The sequence below is a fragment of the Tursiops truncatus genome, chromosome 20 (assembly GCF_011762595.2).
Source record: "Tursiops truncatus isolate mTurTru1 chromosome 20, mTurTru1.mat.Y, whole genome shotgun sequence".
NCBI lineage: Eukaryota > Metazoa > Chordata > Mammalia > Artiodactyla > Delphinidae > Tursiops > Tursiops truncatus.
This window is the reverse complement of record NC_047053.1, coordinates 5,692,731-5,705,220: the sequence shown is the minus strand read 5'-3', so window position 1 is coordinate 5,705,220 and position 12,490 is coordinate 5,692,731. Positions and strand designations below refer to the sequence as shown.

General features: G+C 44.9%; 1 protein-coding gene across 1 annotated transcript in view; it reads left to right on the top strand.

The window, feature by feature from the left end:
• DNAH9 (dynein axonemal heavy chain 9) overlaps positions 1 to 12,490 on the top strand; it is a 299,550-nt gene that overhangs the window by 17,226 nt on the left and 269,834 nt on the right. The window contains exons 6-8 of the mRNA XM_033846740.2: positions 1,436 to 1,669; positions 10,274 to 10,441; positions 12,108 to 12,224. Of these exons, the coding sequence (XP_033702631.1) occupies positions 1,436 to 1,669; positions 10,274 to 10,441; positions 12,108 to 12,224 (519 nt within the window). The remainder of the gene's footprint in view (positions 1 to 1,435; positions 1,670 to 10,273; positions 10,442 to 12,107; positions 12,225 to 12,490) is intronic.

Here is a 12,490-nt window from a genome sequence, read left to right as displayed (position 1 = left end):
GGATGGCTCCGAGTCATGAGAAGAATAAAGTGTCCATTGTTCTCAGGGCAGGGAAATAATTAGGGTCCAAAGGGTTCTCAGACTTGAATTGTTTTATCATCACAGCCAGTAACTCACAAAGGTGTTCTCAGTCCTGCTGGGATCCTTGGGAGGACCCGGGTCAGGCGCAGGGTTGGGGTGGTAAATTTCAACCTCCTTAAGGATCTTAATGGCCTGGTATTAGGTCAGTAGCAAAGCCCAGCAGCTAAGAATGCTGCCTCTGGAGTCAGGTGTCCCTGTGCCACATCCCGCATCACTGCTTGTCAGCTGTATGTGCCTGGGTGAGTCTCTCACCTGCCCTGTGCCTCACTCTCCCTCTGTGCAAGGGTGGGAAGAAGAGGACCTGCCTCGGAGAGTTGCTGGGTGGCTGTGAGGCTCCAGTGTGATCCTGTATGGCAAGGCCCACATCATGCCCCCACGTGCTAAGAACTCACTGCCCGTGAGCTATGTAGAAACAGCTTCTTGGCTCACACGCTCTATGCTCCTTAGGGACCCATGTAGCACCAACCAGGGCAGCGTAAACCTTGAGGAGGGCACCTGTAAACAGAATGAGGCCTTTAAGAAGGTTTGGGTGATCAGCCCCCCAGAATGGCTCACATCTGTGGAACACATTGAAGGCTACAAAGTGCTGTGACATCCCCGTCATTTGTGCATGAACCCTGCGAGGTGGGCAGGGAGAACCTTGTTAATTTACTATTATTATTTAACGATGAGGGCTACAGCTCAGGGAGTTTAACTGAGTCACCAAAGGTCACCCAACCCAGGACCGGAAGCTAATTGTTTGACTCCTAGACCAGCAATGTTCCATCACTGCATGTTTGTCAGCCAGGACTCTTACGATTGAAAGTCTAAGAAAACCCAACCCAAACTAGCATCAACAAAAAGATAACCTATTGGCTCATTTATCTCAGAAGTCCAAGGAAAGGTTGGCTTCAGCCCTGGATTACAGTGAGGCCTGGATGAGGTCACCAGGACCCAGTTATTTTGGCCCCTCCCTGTGGTGGTGAAGATAGCTGTCCAGTGGATTCAGACTCACAGCTTTCCAGGTTCAAGCCTCTGGTTCAAAGAATTTGTGCACTCGAATTATTTACTATAGAAAGCCAATGAGTCACAATGAAACACCTGGAAAGGATACCTGCCCAGCCCCAGCTAGCCCAAGGAAAGTCTCACTGTGTTTCCTTGTCTCTGGTTGGTCACTTTCAATCACTGACTATGGCTTGAACCCAGGTTCCAGTCTACCTGTGGAACTGAGGATGGGGTCCGACGTTTCCTATATTAGGCGTCTGAAAAACGTTGGTTGGGCACTTACTCAGTTGAGAGCTGTGGGCTGGGCAGAGTTGTGGGCCGTCCTGTACCTGTAGCCAGGCTTAGTGCCACTAACCTGTCTGCCCTCCAGGCCTCTAATTATCTCAGCCCAGAAGACCTCCTGAGAAGTGAGGTGGAAGAAAGTCAGAGAAAACTGCAAGTGGTTGTGGACACCTTGAGCTTCTTCAAGCTGGTATTTCAGGACAGAAGGGAGAATCTCCATTCTTACTTCAAAGAGAACCAGGAAGTCCGGGAGTGGGATTTCCAGTCCTCTGTGGTCTTCGTGCGATTGGATGGCTTCCTGGGGCGACTGGGCATGGTGCAGGTGAGTGTTCTCGTTCCTGTCAGGCCCCCGGCTCCATGCAGGAGGGAGCCGTCCAGGGATCCAGAAAGTAACAGCCATAACAAAGAATGAAGTCATGCCATTCGCAGCAACATGCAGGGACCTAGAGATTATCATAGGAAGTGAAGTAAATCAGACAGAGAAAGACAAATATGTGATACCATTTACATGTGGAATCTAAAAGAAATGGTACAAATGAACTTATTTACACAGCAGAAATAGACCCAGGGACATAGAAAACAAACTCGTGGTTAACAAAGGGTGGGGGGAGGGATAAATTAGGAGTTTGGGATGAACATACACGCACTACTATATATAAAATAGATAATCAACAAGGACCTACTGTACAGCACAGGGAACTCTGCTCAATATGTTGTAATAACCTACATGGAAAAAAATCTGAAAAAGAATGGATATATGTATAACAATCACTTTGCTGTACACCCGAAACTAACACAACATTGTAAATCAGCTGTACTTCAATTTTTTAAAAAAGTGTAGTATTTAAGATTTCAAAAAAAAAAAAGTGAGGAAGAAACCTGAACATTTATCAAATGAATTAATTTTTTTTTTATTTACTTATTTATTTGGTTGCACCAGGTCTTAGTTGTGGCAGGTGGGCTTCTTAGTTGTGGCACGTGAACTCTTAGTTGCATCATGCATGTGGGATCTAGTTCCCTGACCAGGGAACGAACCTGGGCCCCCAGCATTGGGAGTGTGGAGTCTTATCCACTGCATCACCAGAGAAGTCCCCAAATGAATTAATTTTTAAGACTAGCTGCCTTTCAAGATGTAAGTGGAAATCCTATTTTATTCTCTAATGGCAATTAAGTTTTATCTCCTTTTCATTACATTTTGTGTATGGAGAATGCACTAAGAGAATTATAATGTATCTGCAATTCCCATGCTGTATTATTAGATCAAAATTTGGCCTTTCTTTTCTTTATTCCATGTTTGTGTCTGCCTATAGGATGACCAAATAAAAAATGAAAAAGTAAAAAACAAAAAACAGAGTAAGAAAAGGTCCAAGACAACATGGTGGTTGCCCCACCCCCACCCCCCATTGGCTGGAAAAACCCATGATTCAACAACTATTTTGATTGGTCATCATGTAATGGTAGTTTTACCGTACTAGAAGTTTAGGAAATTCTGATCATAGACTCAGAAAGAAGGCCAAAGGAATCAATCGACAAATACAATTGTTTTTCAAATTACCCATAATCTTCTTGCTAGAAATCTCATGCAAAATACCAGCGAGCTGACCGGATGCAGCTGGCCATTCCCACAAAGCCACTGCTTTGAACTCTACTCTCCCACCCTCAAGGTTGCTCTGAAAACTACAAGACTAGCATGAATCCCTGTGCAAAAGAAATACGACTTTTGCTCAAAGTTGTGGCTCCCCTCCAGCACTTGTTTAAAAGTTAATATGAATGTTAGTTTAAGGACCAAGGTGAGAAAGCATAAGGCTTTCTCTTTTGATTGTTTTAGAGTTTAGTGTGGTTAACAGGTGTTTTCACACTTTGCAACTCTGTATTTACTGATTGAACTTTGCAGGGAGAGTAGTGGGCATAATAAAACAAAATAAATACTTGTCCTAAAACTAATTTGGGAAATTCAGGGTCAAGTTCAAGATTAAGACAATAGCAGTCAGGACTGAGAAGGAATCAGAATCATGTTTCTAGCCATGATCAGCAGAGATTTGGGAAAAAGAGAGGGGCTATATTGGGGGAGGCTGTGATAAGTGGCACAAACCATGGGATTATGAGGATAGGAGAGAGTGAAATTGAATCTGTTCATTCCAGCTCAAAAAACATTGGTCCAGCACTGCCATGCACCAGGCACCATGCACCAGGCACTGAGCTGGGACCTGGAGGTAGGACAGTGGCTGGGGTACAGCTTTGCTTGTATGAAGCCCATGGACCAGTAGCCATGGCCCAGGAGAAGATAGAGACAGATGGAGGAGATCCAGGGATGCAAAGACACAGAATCAGGAAGTTTCATTGAGGCGTATTAAGTGCCATGAAAAAAGCAAAATTGGCGTGTTATTGGGAGCAAGAAGGAGGGGTCTCTAACCTAGAGAAGGTCTGAGAAGGTGGGAGCACAAGAGGAAATGAATTTCAGAACTGGAGTAGGAATTCTCCAGGGAACGAAGACGGGAGAGGGAATAGAGACAGACAAAATGTATAAGCGAGAAAGCGAGACGAAAGGCTCACCTTAAATCCTTCACCGGGATCACAGAGAGTGTAAATAATTGATATCTAGCTTTATCCTAAATGGATGCTTTTTCCGCAGCCGTTTCTACCGTGGCTCTTGATGAGCAGCCTCCCCTCTCCTCCCCCTCCACTCCGTCCCTTCCTCTCCGGCACCAGCCCCTTTGCTCTCGTTCAGCCAGAGGTGACAGACACTCTCCTGCTGCACCCTGCCCCTGGCCGCCTTTACTGTGTGTAGGCTGTCCAGCCTTGAGAGTGGTCCTCACCCGGAGGCCAGGAAGCAACGCTCAGCTCTGCAAGGCTGTTGGGCTGCGCTCGGCGCTGCACACATGCTAATGATGGGACTTTGCATATAGACAGCTATCCTAACGCTGGGGCGCCTAATCTGCTGGGTTTATTCAGTAAAAATAAGCAGCCTAGGCCACCAGTCTCCCTGGAGTCATTACCCTCACAATAGTCTGCTCTCAGGCTGCTTTTTCTTTCTGAATCAAGGGCACAGGTGCATAAAAAGTCGTTGCCCCAGTTTAATTAGAAGATGAGTTGAGTGTCACCCGCTCTGTCTTCCTGCTCCTTCCCCTCTTCCATTTTCGGTCCCTGGCTCTGCTTCACTTCTCTGCTCTTAGGCCAAATTCCACCACTGCTTTTCTCCACCGATTTCGCCTTGCCTCCCTTTTCCCTCTTCCTTCCCTTTCTGCTGGTCTCCCTTCCCCTTCCCTGTTTTCCTCTCTCTCTCTTTCAGTTTCTCTTGGCTCTTTGTACACCCTACATTTACCTGATTCTCCCTTTTCCCATGGCTGCTCCTTTCCCTTGTCCTGGTATTTCTCCCTTTTCATCTTTTGTCTCCCAGACACTTGTTCAGACTCACCCCCTGGCCCCCAGCTCCCTCGTCTCTTCCCCCCTCAGCTCAGTGCAGTAGGACACAGACTTATCGATCTGCTCCAGGCATATTTCATGTTGCCCTTTAGTTAACATTCTGTGTATCTCTGTGATGGATGCCTGTTTGAAATGAGATTAATCTACTTCTCTCCAGCAAGAATTAGCATGAACCCGGCCTTATACATCTTGCCGTTCTGTACACTTTGTGGCCCCCGAGATGTTAATAAAATGACATCAGTGCGTTTCCCTCTCTGCCTGCTCGTGTCCAGGGTTAAGTTGTTTAGGGCTGGTTTTTAATCTTCATCGCTCTCTCTCATTTTTTTCCCTCTGATTTGTGTGGCTTTTTTCCTTTTGCTCTTTTGCTCTTGCTCTTTGAAACAAGAAAGTTTTATTGTGCCGATTGATGCTTCCCCTCTGGGCACCTGCTAAGTGAAGGTGGGGGCAGGGCCTGCTTGGCCGGAGGTGCTGTCCGCCTGCAGGTCTGTCTGCAGCGGCGCGGAGTAATTGCCTTCGCTGCAAACCGCGATCCTCCTCCTCCTCCTCTTCCTGCTCCTCTTCATCCCCATGACGCAGCTCATCTCTTAGCATGCCAGCCCTTGGGAGGGAAAGGAAGGATAGACCAAGAAAGAACTAACAACTTTCAATAGCCTGTCTCGTGCCAGAACTGCAGCCTTAAAACCTTCGTAAGAGCTGGATATAAGAACCTTTATTTTAACAAATGAGCACCATTAAGTTTGACACATAAATGAACTTGCCCAAAGTCACAGGCTCAGCGAGGTTTACCTGGGATTGGTACCCAGTACCCAGGGGAACAGGGTTCCAAGTATTGTCTTTCCACCAAACTCAGCCGTCTCCCAGCGATTCTAAAGGTCTCTTCCCCTCCCTCCCTCCCTCCCTCCTCCCTCCCTTTTGAGGGTCCCACACTGGTTTTGTGGTTTTCTTCTGTCCTGACACACTCTATCCTGATTTTGCACACACTATTTTTACCGCATGATTTCTAGGTCTTTTTTTCTGAATAAGTCATTTGGGTAAAATTATAATTCCTATTCCATGAAAGGGCCTTACTAAGGAAATCCCAAAAGTATATAAAATCTTTGCAATTTGAAGCAACAGTCAAAAATCAAAGGGGAAGAGAGTCTTCAGCTGCCTCTTGATTCCTACCCTCACCCAGCCTTCCTGCTCCATGCTTCAGTGCGCATGCACTCACACACACACATTAAACACACACACATTATACACACCACACTCACAGAGACGCACACAGCGCTACACGTACATACACACATTATACACCACACTCATACATACACTGCACATATGCACGCAACACTACACATACACACTGCACATATGCACGCAAGGCTACACATACACGTTACACACACACACATACACTGCACATATGCACGCACTACACACACATGCACCACACTCACACATACCACACATATTGTGCATACACAGACGCAGTCACACACTACACACACGGACATACATACACTGCACACAACACCGCATACGACACATGGACACATCACACACAGAGAGTTCATTTTTGTGTCATAATATTGCAGATTCTGCAGGTGCCCTGTTTATGTTTCTCCCCGAAGTCTCTTCCCTCAAACAATGTAGTAAGTAAGCAGCTTGGAGAGAACCCCCATTTCTTTCATTGTCAAATTGCTGTAAAGCTGTGATTCACTTGGAGACAAGATGATTTCCTGCTGAGGCTTCATGCGCGGTGATTAGCGGGCAGATACGTAATAAACTGACCGAATCTACAGCGCTTTTCCTTTGCTCTTTCCTCAGTCTCCAGCCCTTTCGCTGCCTCTTTTCATTTTGGCGTAATTGGGCCGCTTCCGTTTTAGCCGGGCCTGAGCCCTCGGTCACGTAGGACATTAGCCGCATGAGGTCGGCCTCCATCAGAAGGTGAAGAAAACTGTTTCCCAATGACCTTTGAGATTTTCATCTATGAATGTCTGCTTTGTGCTCACCCTTAATGAATTCTGAAGGCATTTCTTTTAAGATGTGCGGCCTCTCCCGAGAAGAGGCTTGCTGTTTGTGGGGTCACGGCACAGATGGAACCCACCCTCACCACCCTAGTAAAGGCTGCACAGTTTTTCGTTAGAATAGTAGCTGGCCAGTCCAGCCAGCTGCCTGGGACCCCATGCTCTATGTAGCTTCCGTCTCTAAAAGGAGCGTGTGTGTGTTAGCTATTATACATCTCTCGGCCACCAACCTGATCTAATGACACCAGGGTAATGAAGATTAATTACTGCACCTACCGTTTATTGAAGTTGTACAAAGGCACTTCCGCTGTAACTCTAACCTATTTGCAGGTTAGGAAAAGGAAGCTTAGAAAAATCAAATGTCTTGCTTTAAGTCTCACAGCTGGTTAATGGCAGACCAGGGCTGTGTGAACCCAGGGATCTGTGCCGTATCCTACACTCTTTCCACGATGCCCTCTCTCCTACCACTGAACTTGCCATTTTCAGCCTGTATATAGCGTAATGAATTTCGTGTGTCTACAACGATGACGGTTAAAAATGGATATTTTAAAAATATAATTTAAACCTCTTATTGGTTTAATGGCCTTTTTTTCGTGAGGACTTCTAAATAAACAAGAAAAGAGCTTACATTTAAATATTTTAAGAATCAAAGATACAGTCGCCGTGATTACTATAAATCTGTTACTACGGTGGTAAGACAACTTCCCACCTGATGCACTAATCTTCACAATACCTCCGTAATGTCAAACTTCTAAAATCCACCCAGAGATGGAGAGCTCACCACCTCTCTTAGCAGCCCAGTCTATGGTTGGGCCTTTCAGGCATGAGATGGTTCTGTTTTATGGAGTGGAACCACATGAAATTGCTATTTCTTGTAGGTCAGAATGGTCAAGTATAAGAAATTTTATAAGTTCAACCTACAACTTGACACCAAATCTCCTGGGTCCCATTTACTCATTTGCCTTAGTTTTGCCCTCAGAGCAGGACCATGCAAGGTTCTGCCTTGCATTTGACCAAAGCCCTTCAAACATTTAAAGACACAGTTTGGCCTTGCTTTCTAATTCTCTGCTCTTGTCTAATTCTTCTTATTTTCTCCAATTGCTCTGAGTCCAATGTTCCTAGAATCTCTACCACCCTGTCACCTTCTCCTGGAGGTGCTGTCGCTAAGTCAAAGGTCAAAGATCACATCTTCATTCATTCAGTAAATATTTCTTCAGCATCTGGGAGTCTTCCAGGGACTGAAAATACACCTCTGGGGTGTTTACAACCTACTGAGAAAGATGGATAGAAAATAATGTAATATAATCCCAAATAGTGTATTATAATGCCAGAGTATTATAAGAGTTCTAAAGAAAGCTTACGCAGGGGAAGGGCATAGAGAGTGCAGGAGAAAAGTGGGGTGGGAGGTTCTTTTTATTGGGGGCAGGGTAAGGAAAGCTTTAAGACCTGGAGTTGAACCCTAAATAAATGTATTGCCTATCGTGTGTTTGTTAAGTAAAGCAAAGTAAATATCCATTGTTTTGGGTGACCAGAGTTTCTCCAAAAATAGAATGATTATGTAAGAATTCTTCTAATACCTATGATTTGCCTGTTAGACTGGAGATAAAACACCTTGCAGTGACCACCCAGGACCATGCTTCAAGAATTCTTGAGAAATAAAATAGTATAACGAAATCATCATCTAGTTTTCCGATGTAATCAAATGCATCGAGATGCATCTGCCTTAATTTTACAATGGTTAGAAGGGAGGGGATATGGGGATATATGTATACATATAGGTGGTTCACTTTGTTATACAGCAGAAACTAACACAACATTATAAAGCAATTATACTTCAATAAAGATGTTAAAAAATAAATAAAATGGTTAGAGGGTATTTCCTAAAAATTGACATCCACAGAATTATGAAAAATGGGGACCCAGGTGACATTGCACTGCACAAATATGTTTCTCCTATCACACTGACAGCAACTAAGCACTTTTTGAATGACTTGAATTACTATTTAAGTCTATTTCATTTAAATCAAATTGACTGCTGTTTTCAAAGTTGAACGTGTGTTTAAATAAAGACTGACCCATTTCCCCAGCGTTGGCAAGATCTCCTGGTTTGGGTGTATGTCTTCCTTCCCTTGGCTGGTTCTTCCTCCTTCTCTCCTCTCCCACTTCAGCCACCTGCTCACAGCCATGCCTGAACACAGCTGAGCAAAAAGCGTTCTTAGATGGATGCCCAAGGCTGCATGGATGGGCACCCACCTGGCAACACGGGGGAAGTCAGCCACTTCTCAGCACTTCCCAGTGTCTCTGTCTCTGCTGCTGGACTTGCTGTCCCAGCGACAGGAAGGAGATAGGCAGCCCTCTGCTAGCCTAATGGGTCAGCCCATAGCAGTGGCCAGTGGCAGTGGGAATTCCCTGAAATGGTGCCAGGGCCTGCTGGGTTTCCAGCCTCATGTCAGTGTTCCCTTTTCTTTACTTTCAAACCTCCTCTGGATAGAGAGCCGGCTCCCAGGGGTCCACACCACATGTTTGCCAAAATGACACAAAGGTACCTTAATTTCCCTCTTTCCTGTTGAAGAGGTAAGCACACAGATTGGAAGGGGTAACAGGGAGAATGTCTTGGTTTGGAGGTTTTGTGATTTTCGATGGGTTCTAATGAGAGGTAAGTACAGTCTGTCACATTAGACGTGTCCTGAAGGCTTCCATCCTATCAGAGGTGAAGCATCTTCGATAGACTCGGGCAGGGTCCTGTCCTCCCCAGGGCTCTAGGTTGTATTGTCACCTATCACTTAATCCTGAGCACAGCTGGGCCACTGCCACATCAACAGTGACAGTAATGCACACTCGCTGCCTATTTACTGTGTGCCCGGCACTGGCCTACATCCTAAGCCCGCATTGACTTGATTCACTCTCACTAATACTGTCCCAACACAGAGCTGTCCTCGCCCACCACCACCCAGCTGGCCACAGGGTCTACCGCAGCATGTACGCCCGGCAAGGGCGCCCCGCAGATGTCTTTTCTTGTCAGAAGTCATTGGTGAGAATGTTGGTGCCACCTCTGAGCTTGTCCTCCGGACTGTTTGGAGGATCCACTTTCCTGTCAATATCCTCCAAAATACCTGTCATTCTAGAACCACATAACATGGTTCATTTGAAATTAATTTTTTAAATAGGTATAAAGCCACCAGCCATGTAGATAATGTTATTATTATATTTTATTTATTAGAGAACACGGAAAGAGGCTGAAGCATAAATTTGATTTGTGTGTGTATGTTAATTTTATTTATCGGAATTTTCTCTTCGTTATCAAGTCTCACCAAGAGTTATTTATACCAACCCGATCTAATAATAAGGTTACAAAACTAATCAGGCTTCACATTTTCCTAAGCAGTCACCCACCCCCATATAATTTCCAGCTCTTCCCATACTAATTTGAGTGTCATCTGATGTTGTTATCATCATCATTATTATTTTAACTCTATTGCAAATTGTCTTTATAGGATCTTCTGAAGACAACTTTGGATTTCCACAAATTGGGAAAGCTTGAGTTTAGTGGCATCAGAGGGAGTGCCCTGAACCAGCAGGCCCAGCGGATGTACAACGAGTTTCAAGAGATGTACAGGGTCTTCTCAGAGTCTTCCTATGACTGCTTGGACCCTCAAAGCATGGTAGAGCTTGGAAGAGCTAACTTGCAAGTTTGTCTCTTTCTCAGATGGCTGTAGCCTGTAGGGTCTGGGTATTTACTTGCATTTTCCCTGTGCATTTTCTTTGGCTCTGTGGTCCCCATGGTTTTATCAGCAGAGACCACTCTTAATTATTCTTTGTGTCAGGAGAAAGATCAGGGGAGGGCCTCTTCCAACTGCTGACTTCTCCAAGCAGATGATATGCAGGGTTTCAGAGATGCTGAGATGGGGATGGGATGATGGGGGAGGCTGTGGCTGCCCTGCAGCTCCCAAAGCTTTAAGCTTTGAGCAGTGACTGCTAGGTGAAGGCCAGGCACACTTGGGCAGAATTTCATTAGTGGTCTGGGGAGGGGTGAGTGACGCAGTAGCCTAATTTTCCATTCAGACCCTGGTTCCCAAGGAAATACTTAGGATGAGGAAAGGGCTAGAGCTGCATCTTCCAGGATCAGGACACAGGGGCCCATATCTAACCTGTAGCTCAGGAGAGCTGAGACCTGTGAGTCCAAGCCTGCAGGAAACAGAAAGAAGCAAAAGAGTCAGTACAGAAGTAGGGAATGGAGTTCCCTGAGAAGGGAATGGCTGAATTGCTGGAGAAGGAATTTTGAGAGTATTTGAGGGAAAAGGAGAGAGAAATTCAGCAAGAATCTGCTCTGAGCATCTTCCAATGTCTAGGGGGATGTTAATTGGCCAAACCCAGGAAATGTCACTTTCTAAAAATTCCATTAGTCTAAAGTAAAAAAGAAAGAGTTGGAGTACAAAGCAAGATATATACCATATGTTTGCTACTGTGTGATAAAACAAAGCAAAACAAAATCCTATGCACAGGGAAACATATTACAATGCTAATATGGTTGGGTTTGGGAAGTAGAAAAATACTACTACCTTTTCCTACTTTTCTTTGTCTTTTCATAAAAATATGCATAGCTACTGTAAGGCAATAATAAGAAATAACCATTCCACAAATTAGAGATTTGAGTTAACAAAGTTTCTCTGAAAATTGCTACATTCGAAGAAAGGGCACACTTTGGGTTGCCAGATAAAATACAATAATTGGGACATGCTTATAAAAAAATTCACTATTGATCTGAAATTATATCTAACTGGGTGTCTTGTATTTTTATTTGCTGAATTTGGCAACCTTAGGAACAATAGCTAGCCTCTGTCTTAAGCAATTAAAGTGTAGTTAGAAGAAATAGTGTATACTAGTTTAATTAGCTTACTTTCCTCCTAATGGCCAGATCAGTTTGCTTACACTGAAAAAAATAGGATTTTCACTTGGTGGGGGGAAGGGAAGTAGGGGGTAATGATGGAATAGCCCCATTGCTGAGGCGGCTTTTGGAGTGGCCTGAGGTGGCGGGTGAGAGAAGGGGCTTCAGGGTCTGGAAGGTGGGACCCAGACAGGAGGGACAGCGTAGCAACCTCACATCCAGCTCTCTGCACCATTTTGCCTAGAGTGTCTAGGCAAAAAATGCTGCAGTAATAGGGTAGCTATCTACATGGATAAACACTAAGGCACGCCATGGTGAACTGTGGAAAGTTAAAATAAGTCCGTGGCATAACCGATTTGAGTACACATGTTCATAGTAAAGAGCACAGCAGAATGGGCCTTCAGAATATCATGTTTCCTTACATCTACGTGATGTCTCTTCAGGAATTTGAAAATGTTGTCTCTGAGTTTAATCAGAGAGTAGAAGACCTTGACCGGAGACTGGGGACTGTCTTTATTCAGGCCTTTGATGATGCCCCTGGTTTGGAGCACGCCTTCAAGGTTTGTAAAGTAGGGGAGCCACCCCCATGCTTTATTCTCCCCGCCCTCTTCCAACTGTTTTGTTCCTGCAGAGAGGAATTGTTCCTGTTAGAGCAGTATTGTGGGTGTCGCAGGGCAAGGCAGTGTGCAGAACTGGGCTTCTCAAGTTGACAGCTAATGCTTTTCTGCAAACAGGATGATGTAAAACTGCTTTGTAAGTGAGTTTCTTCTGGAATGCTTTCTTTGGGCCTTAGTAGAGTACCCATTGAAAGTGAAGAAGCCTGCTG